General features: G+C 56.9%; 1 protein-coding gene across 1 annotated transcript in view; it reads left to right on the top strand.

The window, feature by feature from the left end:
• Positions 1-13,010, top strand: part of TCERG1L (transcription elongation regulator 1 like) — a 138,317-nt gene that overhangs the window by 112,865 nt on the left and 12,442 nt on the right. The window contains exon 9 of the mRNA XM_019728270.2: positions 11,093-11,228. Coding sequence (XP_019583829.2) covers positions 11,093-11,228 — 136 coding nt within the window. The remainder of the gene's footprint in view (positions 1-11,092; positions 11,229-13,010) is intronic.

Here is a 13,010-nt window from a genome sequence, read left to right on the forward strand (position 1 = left end):
CCCTCTGTTTTTTCTTGCTCCCCCAAATCTCCTTAGAAAGTCACTTTTGGGTGTTTGGAAAAGCGTCGAGGGACACATGTGTGGGCCACCAGGATGGCCAGGCAGTGACTTTGATGGGGGCCAAGGGCTCCAGGAAAGGGCATCAAGTGTCTCCTGTTTATTTTTATGTTCTGACTGTGGGTATCAGCTAAGCCAGTCTCTGTCGGTCTTTAGAGACACATAAATAATTTAAAAAACAAGACGAGCTTTCTGAGGCACAAGAGCAGTGGAAATATTGGGCGATTTTGAACTTGTGTGGGAGGAGAGCTCAGTAGCACGCAAGGCAGCTGGGACGTCTGCCTGCGTCGCCCACCCCGTTTCCTCCTGTGGGGCTGGCCTCGGGTTCGGAACAGTTGACATTTAAATAACATCACAACATTAATTTTGGCTTTAGCCATCTGAATGGCTTCCATGCTTGAATACAACATGGAAACAAACGGAGGTTTTGCAGGAAGCCGCCCGTTTCCGCCGTGCAGATTCCGTGTCCCGGGAACACACTCGGGCACACGGCCTCCCTCCCCTTGCCACGCAGTCCTCTGGGGGTGGGGGCACTGCCTCAGCAGGGGGCATGGGGCTGGGTGGGCATCTGGAATGTTCCAGCGTTCATTTATGAGGCAGTTGACACAAATGGCGCCTCTTCTGTCTGGGCACTGCCCCCCGTGCTGCCCCCCTGTGCAGTTTCCCGAAGCTCCCATGACAGAAGCGGCCTGGTGCTCTGAGGTCCTCAGGCTGGCGGGACGTGGCATTTGTGCTCATCTTTGGTGAGGTTATGTCAGTAAATACAAGGACTTGTCAAGCTTCTTTCTGTGTCTGCATGTTTTTAGTTGGTAGTTTATGGCGTAAATAGTAACAGAACAGACTGCCAGAGAACCTACTGAAGTCAGTCTATTTTCACCTACGCCATCTGTATAAACAATATAATTTTTCCTCATCAAAAAGCACTTAAAACCCCCTGCAATGTCTGACTCACCCAGAGCCATGTTCCTCCATCTAAGCAACGCGGGAACAGAGGGCAGGACTTGTTTGGGAGGTTGCTGTCCTCCTGCGTCTCATGCCCCCGGCACCATTCAGACCCCCTGTGGACAGTGTCACACAGATGGAGGAAATCAGCTGTACAAAGAATCCGGGTCCAAAGGAGGTTTCTCCCAAAATTCCCTGGAAAGAGAAATATGTCACAACAATAAGCTTTCAAATTACCACAATATTTTAAGCTACCTGGTGAGTGGCATGTCAAATAGCTTGTTGTTCACTGTTGAATGGAGCAGCTCATGGTCACACATGTCCCTGGGACCGGGACAGTGACCACTGGCTTCTCCCCTGTTGGTGCAGTGAGTGCCCGGGGGCTCTGCCCCTTTCTGATGTGTGGCTCTCATCCGAGCTCAGACTTGCTTTTTAAATGTGCTGTGTTAAGAACTTGGGGTTTCTTTCAAATAATTGAATTATTGTAAGCATTCCGCAAAAGTGTGTTGTATGGTGTGAACTCCAGAAGAAAATTAGGCACAAAACACATTGGAGAACAAAATGCCAGTGATGCGTGCGGCTTGGAGCTCCTGTGTGAGGTGCTAGCTTTTGCCTGTTGGGGAGCAGGTCACGCCTGGGGAACAAGTGGCTTTCTGTGGCGTGGGAGGGGTGACGCCCCGGTGTGTTCTCACTTGTCCTCGGCTCCTCGGCTGGGGAACCTGCTTATGCCCCTGCCGTTTGGCACAGGCTTCTTGGACTGTGGCGAGCAGAGGTCTCGTGGCCTGGGACACTGTTTATTGTGGTTGTTGGTCCACTCTGGGGATGCCCCACGGAGGACTCTGGATGCAAGTGGTACAGCTGACCCTGTACCGTAAAATCTCAATGCCAAGCAGGGTGCTTTCGTGGGGTCACGTACACGTGCACTCAGCTTGGAGTCCCCGGTGGTCCCTGTTCTGCTTCCCCATCTGCTCTCCGTTATTCTCCCTCTGGCTGACTCAGGCGGCCCAGGCACGTCCGTCCGAAGCAAGTCCTCTGGGCAGGGCTGGCTCCTTCAGCCCCTTTGGCCCCTCCACAGTGTGGAGCCCACAGGACCCCCCAGCTCCGGTGGCTCCCCCCAGTGAGCAGCCCCAGGCCGGTGGCTGTACTGAACCTGGATGTCTGCTCACGATCGGGCGCCGGGCAGGCTGGGCTCAGGGCTTTGGGATGTGCCTGTGTCACCTGCCTGTTGCCCCGGGCAGTCACCAATACCCCGAGTGTCCATTGGAGCCCGTGGTCTGGCTGTGCCCCTCACAATGTGAGTTTTTGGGGAAAAGCCTCACCCCTCAGATGCTGTCTGTGGGCCGTCTGTCCTGTTGTTATAATAGTTAGTCTGCTTTTGTGTGAGGTTTGGGGACATTGAAAGGCCGCCCTCTGTCTTTGCTTTATTTGGGATCATGAGGTTTGTTTGTGGTTAAACCTTACGCTGTCTTAGAGTCCTGTGTGCTAAGGTATGTGATGGGGCCGCACGTTTCCTCCGTGGTCCCCCACAGCCGCACCTGGAGGTGACAAGTAGAGGAAGGGGGGCGGTGTTTGTCCTTGGTGTTGTGATATCAGCGAATAAGCAGACTGCCAGCTGCACCCCAAACCCTCCAGCCAAGGGCACCCCCATTCTGCTCTTCCAGCCTGCACATGCTCAGGGCTGATTGTGTTGTGACCCTGAGAATGCAGAGAGAAAACACCCACGAACGGCTCAGAGCAGCGCAAGGCCTGGCCTGCTGTCCTCGTGCTGCCCTGGGGTGATGACAGGTGCTGGCCCTCTGAGAGCACCCTCGTGAGTTCCCAGAAGAGCACACTGCCCACCCAGGTGATGGGTACGGAAATAGCATCCCGCGGAGGTACTGGAGGACCTCATTGCTGGTGAACTCTTTCAGATTTAGCCAAGACAAGCGTAAGACAGGGCTGAGGAAGCACCTGGCGGAGCCGCGTGGAAAGCCAGTGCGTGGGTCAGGGCTTGCCTTTCAGCAACAAACTCATCTGTTTCTGGAGACTCAGTGAGTCTGAGCCCTGTGCTCACTGGGTTCCACGCCAGCCCAGAAGGAGGCCTTCTGCCACTGGCAGCAAAACCCCTTTCAACAGGTGCGTCACCACTGAAGGAGTCATGCCCTCTGACCCAGGGCCGGGCCGAGCTGACAAATAAGTCAGCAGCTGGCCAACCGTTAGTCTCCCCAAAGGCCCTGGCTCCTGAGTCCGTGGCCCAATCGCTCACTCTGCACGGTGCCCAGCTCACGCTTAGCATGTCGTAGCCATGTGGACAGAAGGGCTGGATGGACGTGATCGCACTGAGGACCTGGAAGGAGCCGTCTCTCCATGGGGGGTCTGCCTGGCCTCAGCAGAGCTGCGAGTGGCTTTGCTGACGCCTAGAGCCCCTCCCTGGCATGTGTCGTTAGGGCCAGGGCCACCCACTTCAGGGGCCAGAGTGGGGTCAGGGCACCACTAGCAGAGGTGAGGAGAGCAGGGCAGGCGCAGGGAGGGGGAGGTTTGCCAGGTGGTCAGCGGTCAGTCGGCAGCGCAGGGAGCAGTGAGGCTGTGTGGCCAGTGGACATGTACCCGGGAGCCCGGGCGCCCAGGACCTACCTGGAGCCCAAGTCCTGACTGTCCAGGCCGATGTGGTGTCCCCACCATCCTAGAGCCCTCGTCCCTGCACACTGGGCAGTACTGCTGCTGTGTGGGGGCAGGAGGGGCTGTTCCCCGGAGCTCACAAGGCCCCCTGTGCCATCCTGCTCAGGGCCAGTGACGGCCCCATCGCCAGGGTCTCGTCATGGCTGAGGCTCCACCCTGGGGAGGCACCTTCTTTGATGCTACCACTGGCTTTGAATTCTGACCATCCACATGGGAAGGGACATGCTGGCAGGACCGATGCCCCACCATGGGACCGGGAGCCCCTTGATCGATGTGCCAATCTTCTGGCAGCACCAGTGGCACAGCTCTGCGCTGTGGTGTCCAGGCTACAAACTAGAACGCCCAGCACTTTTAAAGTGCTCCTTGTCTGAAGACCACTTGTTACAACCGTATGAGAGAATGTCTGAGGGCCCCAAGCAGAGAGATGCACGGGAACCATGGTTACTGTACAGTTTCACGTCGTGTCTAACACCAGAGTTACAGGCTGGGGCTATTTTGATGATGAATTCCTCGCTGTCTTTGCCAGAAGAAAGAACCGGTTCTCCCCATCCATTAAATCAAAAGATGAGCTGTCAGCCAGCTGAACAGAGGGCTGGAACCCAGCCTGGGGAGGGCTAGTGTCGACGGTCAGAGGCTGCCAGAGACAATGATGGTGACGAGTCATTGTCATTTTGTAACCATCATCACCATCACTGCCACCATCACATGACATCACCACCGCCGACACCACCATCCCCACCATCCCCACCGTCCCCACCATCCCCACCGTCCCCACCATCCCCACCGTCCCCACCGTCCCCACCGTCCCCACCGTCCCCACCGTCCCCACCGTCCCCACCGTCCCCACCGTCCCCACCATCCCCACCGTCCCCACCGTCCCCACCGTCCCCACCGTCCCCACCATCACCACCGTCCCCACCATCCCCACCGTCCCCACCATCACCACCGTCCCCACCATCACCACCGTCCCCACCATCCCCATCATCAGTACTATTTACAGACTTTGCCGGCATCGTCTCAGTTTTCCCTCGTGTAAAATGACGGTGACAACTATGGCCTCCCAGAGGGTCGTGATGAGGATGGAGTGAGGTGATGCAGTTAAAGTGGGAGGAGGGAGTTTGACACAGAGTGGTTAACAAATATCAGGTATTCTTACTATTTCGCTTAATTCTTACGCACAAATCTTAAGTGGCAAGTGCTGTTATAATTTTGACTTTATAGATGAAAAACATGGAGAGTCTGTGACATGATGAGACTTGCCAGAAAATAGAGCAGGTCAGTGTGAAAGTCCAGGCTCCAAGGCAGGTCAGGTCTCTGGAGATCAGACTTTTAATTAGTGCCTGGCAGGCCCTCTGCCTCCTTATAGGACCCTCCAGTTTAAACCCTAGTCCTCTTCCTTCCCTCTTTTCTCCCCCTCTTCTTCCTCCATCTCCTCCTTCCATTGTGGGGCTTGAAGAGGTTAGTGACAGTCAGACAGACTGTTCCTGTGACACACAGCGGGTTTCCATCAAGTCCCATGGTCTTGCTTTCAGCCCGTCTGCCCAGCGTGAAGCAGTGAGTAACAAACCACAGGGCACTCACAAAACCGCCTTGTTTTAGAAATTCCTTCGAAAACTCTGCTCAATGAGAATAGCCACACATTCAGAAAACTTAAAACATGTGCTGATGACTCCTGGACACGTCTAGAAGAATTGCTCAGAAGGGCATCGTTCTGTGGCTCCAAGCAGGAGCTGTGCTGGGACGGCTGTGAGAAGGGGTCGGAGACTGTGGCAGCCTGTTTTATGATAAAAGCAGGTTGGGGCTCCACTGCGGTTACTGTGTCTCTAAGGAAATCACAAGGAAGAAACTCAGCCACAAAACCTAATTCAGCAAACATTTCCCTGGCACCAGCCTAGTGCTGGAGGTGGACCCACGAACAAGCCAGATGCTGCCTTCAGGGCCTTGTCCAGAAGCACGGGACGCAGGGCCGGCCACTGCACAAGCACCGTGCCCTCGGAGCACGAGGGAGAAGACCACCTCCAGGGAGGGGGCCAGATGCCCAGGAGACCGGACTTGCGAGTGGACAAGGGGAGGGAAGAATGCTGTGGAAAGAGGCAGTGTCACAGCGTCGGCACAGAGGTGAGCGTGCCGAGGGCGCGCGGCGTGCGAGCGGGTTGGGCAGAGATGAGGACCTCGGTAGGACGTAGTCCTTCTGCCAGGGCTGCTCTTGCAGGTGAGGGCTGTGTCCCGAGGACACAGGACAGGCTGCAGAGCCGGCTGGTGGGCCCTGTGGCAATGCCACCACAGAGAGACACAGGAGACACCCCAGATGGGCTGTGGGCAAACACAGGCGTGTCCTGGAGAAGTTGAGACTTCTCTGTACAAGTCAAATGTGAATGTTTTAGAAAAAGCCCTGTGAGGCTGGTCGGCCACTCCTGGGAGGGGAAGGGAGTGCCAGTGCTTCTGGGTTGGGCTGGAATGCCAACCCTGCACTTCGCTCAGGGACACCCCAGCTCTCAGTTCCCAGTCCTGCGTCCGTGCCTCTCGTGCTGACAAAGAAGCACCGTGGGACAGTCCGCAGGGACATGGCACTTTCTCACCCAGTGAGGATAGACCTGGGGGTTTAATTGCATCCTCCAAATTCACGTTCAAGCCCAGCCCCCAGCGCCTCAGAATGGGACCTTATTTGAAATAGGGTCATCGTTGAGGTAACTTGCTAAGATGAGACCCTACTCCAGTGGGGCTGGTGTCCTTAGAAGGCGGAGCGGGAGCATTGGGACACAGACACAGGGAGAAGGGCATATGTGAATGGGGATGGGATGAGGTGTCTACTCGTCGAGGGACCCCAAAATGCCTGCAAACCCCACACCTAGAAGGGAAGCCTGGAGCTGATGGTCCCTCAGGGTCTCAGAAGGCACCAGCCACGCCCGCTCCCTAATCTGGGACTCCTGGCCTCAGAACTGGGATGAGCAGTGTCTGTCATTTAAGCTGCACACCCTGGGGGCCGAGGTCGCCCTCGGAAGCTAACAGATGCACTAGAGCACAGGCATCCGTGGCCAGGCGGGTTCCAGAGTCTGAGGGCACAGCTCTGCGTCCTGTACGGCCCTCGTGAAGTCAGGGGGCATGGCTGAAACCTACAGATGTGTCTGTGACCCTGGCCAAGGGCCCCAGGCTTGGCCTCAGTTCTGTCATCTGTGAGATGGGAACAGTACAGGCATTGCTCCAGAGTGTCCCGTGGGAGCTGGATGAGCCCACGCTGCTGTGTCTCTTAGCTCCTGTTCTCAGTCACCCGGAGGACTGCAGGACGATCCCAGGGTGTCTGCCCTGGGGTGGACACTGTGCAGGGGTGATGGCCATTTCCTGTCCTGCCCTGGGAGCTCCGGGGACGGTGGGCCTGTGTTAGTGACGGAGGGTGCACATGTGACACGAGTACGCCTCCCTGGCCCTCCGTAGCTCCGAGCTTGGTAACAGGACCTCTAAGTCACCCTGGAGATATGTCCGAGGTCGCACACGGCACGTGGCCACACATGGGCCGAGGGCCGCGGGGCCACGTGCTGTCCGCACCAGCGTGCCGTCAGCAGCCTGAGGACGCAGGGACTGGGTCTGCGGGCAGCGATGGGGACTTGCGCGGCCGACGGCCCTGAGCTGCTGTGAGGGACGCGTGTGCTTTACACGTGGTATCATCGTTCCCGGCAGGTGGCAGCCACTGTCGTGCCCACCTGGGATGATGAAGAGCTTTGGAAGCACGTGAAGGAAATAGGCACCAGGGGTCATCTCTTGTCTAGAAAGACATGGGTCCCCCTCACCTCAGCTCTGTGGGGTCTGGATGATAAATACCCATGTTCCCCAGAGGCAGCGAGGGGCACGGAACCCCACGTGCTCGTAGGGGACTGCTGAAGGCCGTCCCTGGGCCTCACACCCAGGGGACCCCCGGCCAAGGAGACCGGCAGAGCCACGGGTCCTGGGTAGGCTCAGTGGGAACCGCAGACGGTCCTTCCACCCTCCAGGCTCCTGTCACTGGCACTAACAGGCCACACCCCTCCTGTGGCTGACCTAGGAGACCCCAGGGACCTGGGAGCTGGGAGGGGGCATGGCTGTCCCCTGCAGGGCCCAGGCTGGCGGGACGCGTGCTTTGGCATTTCCTGCTGAATGTTTTATGAACAAGCTGGATGAGGATGCAGGAGGCCTGTTTATCAAATTTATAGAAACTGCAGACCTGGGAGGCAGAGCTAATGCTGATGGAAGAATCATGACGTTTAAATATTTCAACGGGACAAAATGAGCAGGATGGCGTTTGCATCACAGCCCTGCAGTGCCTGAGGCCCTTCCACATCATGTGGCCAAAGCACACATTTTACCAACAGCAGGGTCCTGAGAGCATCTCTGACCTGCCCAGGGCTCCACGGAGAGACCCTGGCCTGCAGCTCCCAGCACCTGGCCCACACCTGCTGGCTTCTGCTCCTGCCGGCCGTGGTGCTCGCTGGGACCTGCACTGTCTTCACGCGCAAGGAATCCCAGGCCACACGCAGCCATCACACCCCCCGCCTTCAGTTCTCTCTCCTGCTCTGCTTCTGGCGGTGGATCTACTGAGTGTGTTCTCTTCTACAAAGGCTGTCAAATGATAATGTTAGGAGAGGATGGGGGGTGGGGGGAAGGAGGGGAGGAGGGAGGAGGAGGGAGGGAGGGAGGAGGGAGGGGGAGGGGGAGGGGAGGAGGGAGGAGGAGGGAGGGAGGAGGGAGGAGGAGGGAGGGGAGGAGGGGAGGGGGAGGAGAGGAGGGGGGAGGGGAGGGGGGAGGGGAGGAGGAGGAGGAGGGGGGAGGGGACGGGAGAGAAGAAGGAGCAAAGTCAGGGCGGGCACTGGTTGTCCTCACATGAGGACACTGAGATGGACAGACCTCTGTGTATCTACCCAAAGTGTCGGGCTTTGGGCAGCCAGCTGCATACTCTGAGCTGCCATCCATCTGGGTGATGCGAGGAGGATACTTGTGTGTTGACACTTGAGTCCATAAGGAAGGTACCTCAGACCCCACTGAGAAATAAACTTCCCCGCATTGTTCCTGCTGGGAAAGCCCGTCTTCTGAGCCCCCTCCTACCCTCCCCCTCGCCCTCCTCTCTCTCTCTCCCTTCCCCTCCCCCCTTCTTCTTCTTTCCCCCTCCCTCCCCCTCCCTCTCCATCTCTCTCTCTTTTTCTCTCTTCCTCTCTCATAGACTGGACAATAAAAAGCCACTTTCCTTTGAACAGGCAGCTGTTTGGTGGTTGTAATTTCTTTGCAAAGGTGGCTATTTTGACCTCAGATGGCTCCACTGAAGGATCTGAGAGGTAGAAAGAGGCGTGTCTGTGAGTCTGGGAGGTGGCCTCTGGGCACACAGCAGACATGCCCAGTCTGGTGGCCTGCGATCCCTTAGCCTCAGATCAGCTCACTAAAGTTTGTGGCTCATGAAAGGAAAACGAAGGCAGACTTGCTGTGTCTAGAATCCCGTGGCACTGAGTCAGGGTCAGGTGCATTTTACCGAGAAATGTGCTGCCCTCTGCACATGGACAGAAAACCCTGAGCTGTAGGCTCAGAGGCGTGGGACAGACATGGGTGCCCACACACGTCGTCAGCCGTTCAGCTGGACAAGCTCAGGAGGGTCGGGGCCACACGGGGGGCAAAGTGCTCCTGGGCTCCGGGAGGAGATTGTCCGCAGAGGGTGGGGGGCAGAGGCAGGGAGGTGCTGCCCTGGGAGTACAGAGACCCCAGTGCTGCAGCCCCAGACTTGGGGGGCACTGCCTGGGGGCTGGCCGGGCAGCACCCAGCCCCTGCCCACCCACACACATGACCTGGGACATCCCCCCAAAGCAGTGCATCAGCCTTGCGAGGTTCTGCCAGACAGTGAAGCCGTTCCCCACGAGAGGCCGGTCCCTGCCCCATGCAGACAGCAAAGCATGGGTACCCCAATAGCGTGACCTTCAGGACAGTGCTTCTCACCTTCAGCATAGTTTTGGCTTGAGCTATCTTTACGAAAAGTATTAGAATTTACTTTTAGTTGAAGGTATCCGATCTTTCAGCCATAAGAACATTAAAAATATACTTAGCAAGTTTGCATCTGCTCGTGACCAATTCTAATTGAACTAATAGCTCTGAAGTCTGGAAGCCCCAGGACGAGCCCCAGTGGTTCTGAGCAAAACACTGTGTCGAGCTCTGCTACACGAGCACTGGTGAGCTCACAGCGTTCCTGTTAATCTTGTTCCAAGTCCCAACAATGCAAGTCTTGTTTCCATACTTCTGTTTTTAACTAATGAAAATGTATTTCAAAGAAATCCTAATTATACTCCTTGTAATGTGATACAATTGCAAATCCTCTGGTAATTTTCTTCTTTCCAAATTCCACATAATCACATAAGAAGTAAAGAATGTAAGTTCTCCTGGAACCGTTGGCCTGTGAATAAGGTTCCCTCGCAGGCCGAGCAGCGCAGTTTGTGTGAGGGGGATTCCTCCATCTGCCGACCTCAGTGAGTGGAAACCCTCGTCACACATTCGACTTGGCAGACGTGGGGTGGTCTCAGCAAGTCCTAAGATGGGTGTCCCTGGATGGACAGTGACAAAAAGCCACGCACCTGGCGGGTGTTGGGAAGTGGGGACTCACCTGGTCCTGGCCACCACGTGACCACATGACCTTGAGCCGTCCCATCCCCTGGTCCCCGAGTGCAGGAGTAGGTGCAGACTTCCTCCGCTTGGCCCAGATAACCCCACTGAGGGCGGCCTGGGTACGGCTCGGCATGGAGCAGCTTCCGGGCCTCTCCTTCCAGGCACCGGTAGGACCTCCCCCGCTCTGACAACCATGAACGTGTCCGGACAGGGCCAAGTGCCCCCGGGAGAGCAGTGTGCTGGACGTGTCAGGAAGCCTGGGCGTGAACGTGGGAGGGACTTCAGTCTACCCGTCCCTAGGGGCCCATCTTTCTGTGTCACTGAGATCTCTGCCTCGGGTTAGACCTCAGGGCGCTTTCTGCACCCAGAGTGTTGATGGACTGTCCCCATAACTGTCTTCCACGCATTTGTGCAAAACGAAGGCCCCCCTCTAGAAGAAGGGAAGCAGGAACGAGCCCCAGTGACTTGCTGGGAGAAGGCGCCCCCTCCGCTTTGGGTGACGACCGCATCTGGGCAGTGAGGCGGGGACCCTCACTGTCCTTCCAGCGGCTGGGTGGCAGCGGGCACACTCGCCCTGGGCACCCCCTACGCACCTCGTCCCCGGCTGGTGCCTATGGATCAGGGCCACACTCAGCTTCCCCTCCCCCAGATGCAGCAAAGCCATTGTGTCACTCAGGCTACAGAGTCACCTTTGCTTGGTGGCTGCACCAGGTTTATTCAAAGAATAAGAGGCCTTGCTTTGCAGTTACCCAGAGGGTTTTACAGGCTGCGGTGACAGCAGCTGGGTCTCCGGGCCGTGTTTAACCTGCTGTGTCTCTGCCCTAAGGACCGAAAGCCACGTGCACGCTGAGCCCGAGGAGGCGGACCGAGGGTGCAAGGACACCAGGACACCACTGCCACAGATCCTGCTGCCCCTGGAGGAGAGGGCGACCCACTTCCGAGACATGCTCCTGGAGAGAGGGGTAAGGCTGGGCCCAGGAGACGCTCTCAGACGCGAGGAGCGGAGGCCTTGGCCCAGCCCGGGGGTCACTTTACTGCCTCCCTGAGTTCAGGGGAGGAGGCCGAGTGAAATTCGGGTGCCACGTGACTTGAGGCCAAAGCAGCATGAAAAGGATCCCCCGCTTTTTGTCCTGGTTTGGAAGGGTGGGTGGCACCGCGGGCAGCTCTCTCCACCTGGCGTGGAAGCCCTGGCAGGGGAACAGGTGGGGTCTCCTGGACGGGACAATCACCGCATTATGTAAAGGGAGCATCTGTCTGTGGCTAAGGTTCCTGCTGGAGCCCGGCCAGGTCTGGGGGTCCACATTGCAGAGGTGTGTCCCCTGTGGTTCTCTTACTCAAGCAGGGACTTTCACACCGATAGATTGGTCCAACTATTTTCAATTTTTAGGATGTCTTAATTGTACTAAATCTCATTTTGAACTTGATGGGGAAAAAGCATTTTATAATCAAATCTTTTCTTAGTGACTTTTATTTCCTACTTTGGCTTTTGCGTATAAAATCAGACAATACGTAGATTAGCCCAGTTGGATTTCTTCACAAATAAGACTGAATGCAGAAGGCAGTAATGGGTCCCCGTGTGCGATGATAATTGTAACCAACTGTCAGTGGCCTCAGAAATTCAAAAGCAGATTCCACCAAAGTCCAGAGGTGTCGCTGGAGCCCGGGAGAGGGCAAGGGGGGCTGCCTGCGGGGACCCCGGCCCCCACAGCAGGGCCCCTCAGAGTCTGTGGGCTGCTGGCACCTGGGTGGGAAGAGGCCTTGGGGAACAGGAAGCTGACAGTCAGAAGCCAACTCTGAGAATAAGTAGGATTGTCCCGGCCACGCGCCCGACACACGCGCTTCCTCTGCACCATTTTTAACGCACCCGTGGCTTTATCCAGTCATTGGCTCAGAAGTAAAATGTGTCATCTTGCATTAGCATATGCACAAGGGATGCGAACCAGGACACACACAGGAGTAGGTCCTGGTGTAGACGAGGGTTGAGTTGTTTTTAAACACGTCGTTTTAAAACTATACATATGTATTAGGCTAAAATGGTATTTTAAAAAGGGGTGCAGTCCCTGCTCCCCACACACCTTGCTTTACTTGTCAAGCCACTGAGGTGCTTTCATTAAACCAGCCCTGCATGTGGGAAGCCTGTGGAATCGCTGGCCTCTACCAGGGGCGCTACCGTGTGCCAGGCCCGGGGCCTCGGCCGGCAGGTGGGGAGGCAGCGCAGCCCCAGGCCTCTGCTCTGCCCTCCACTCTAGTCTCCACTCTCCCACCCTCGCCCACTTCAACACCAAAGGTTTGTCAGTGAAACTCACTTACCCACCCTGGCTGTGCTAAGTACCCACAGGATGAAGGAACCCGGGAGCAGGGCGGGGCTCCCGGCTGCCCCATCTCCCGCTTCAGATACATGGGTCTGCTGTCTGCTGACCTTTCTCTGATGTTCCGGGAGGGTGTCAGCAGGACATTGATCTATTTAGACACTGTCCCTTCTACCCAATGGGGCCGCTCATTTGGTGGCATCAGACTGGCCTCATGGTCCTGGAGGCTCGAACCCAATGTCACCACTGTCACCACCTCTGGTGGCCGCCCTGCTGTGTCTCATCCACGCCCAGTCCCTCCTTCCACTCTTGCCATGGGGTCCCTTCTCTGGGAAGGCCCTGCCCCTGCTCTGGCTGCCACATGATGCCACACACGCGACTGCTCTGTGCCCCTTCACGTAGCCCAGTTATGGAGCAAGGCCACCGTCCCTGGAG

This window comes from Rhinolophus sinicus, linkage group LG07 (assembly GCF_036562045.2).
Source record: "Rhinolophus sinicus isolate RSC01 linkage group LG07, ASM3656204v1, whole genome shotgun sequence".
In the NCBI taxonomy this organism is placed as follows: domain Eukaryota; kingdom Metazoa; phylum Chordata; class Mammalia; order Chiroptera; family Rhinolophidae; genus Rhinolophus; species Rhinolophus sinicus.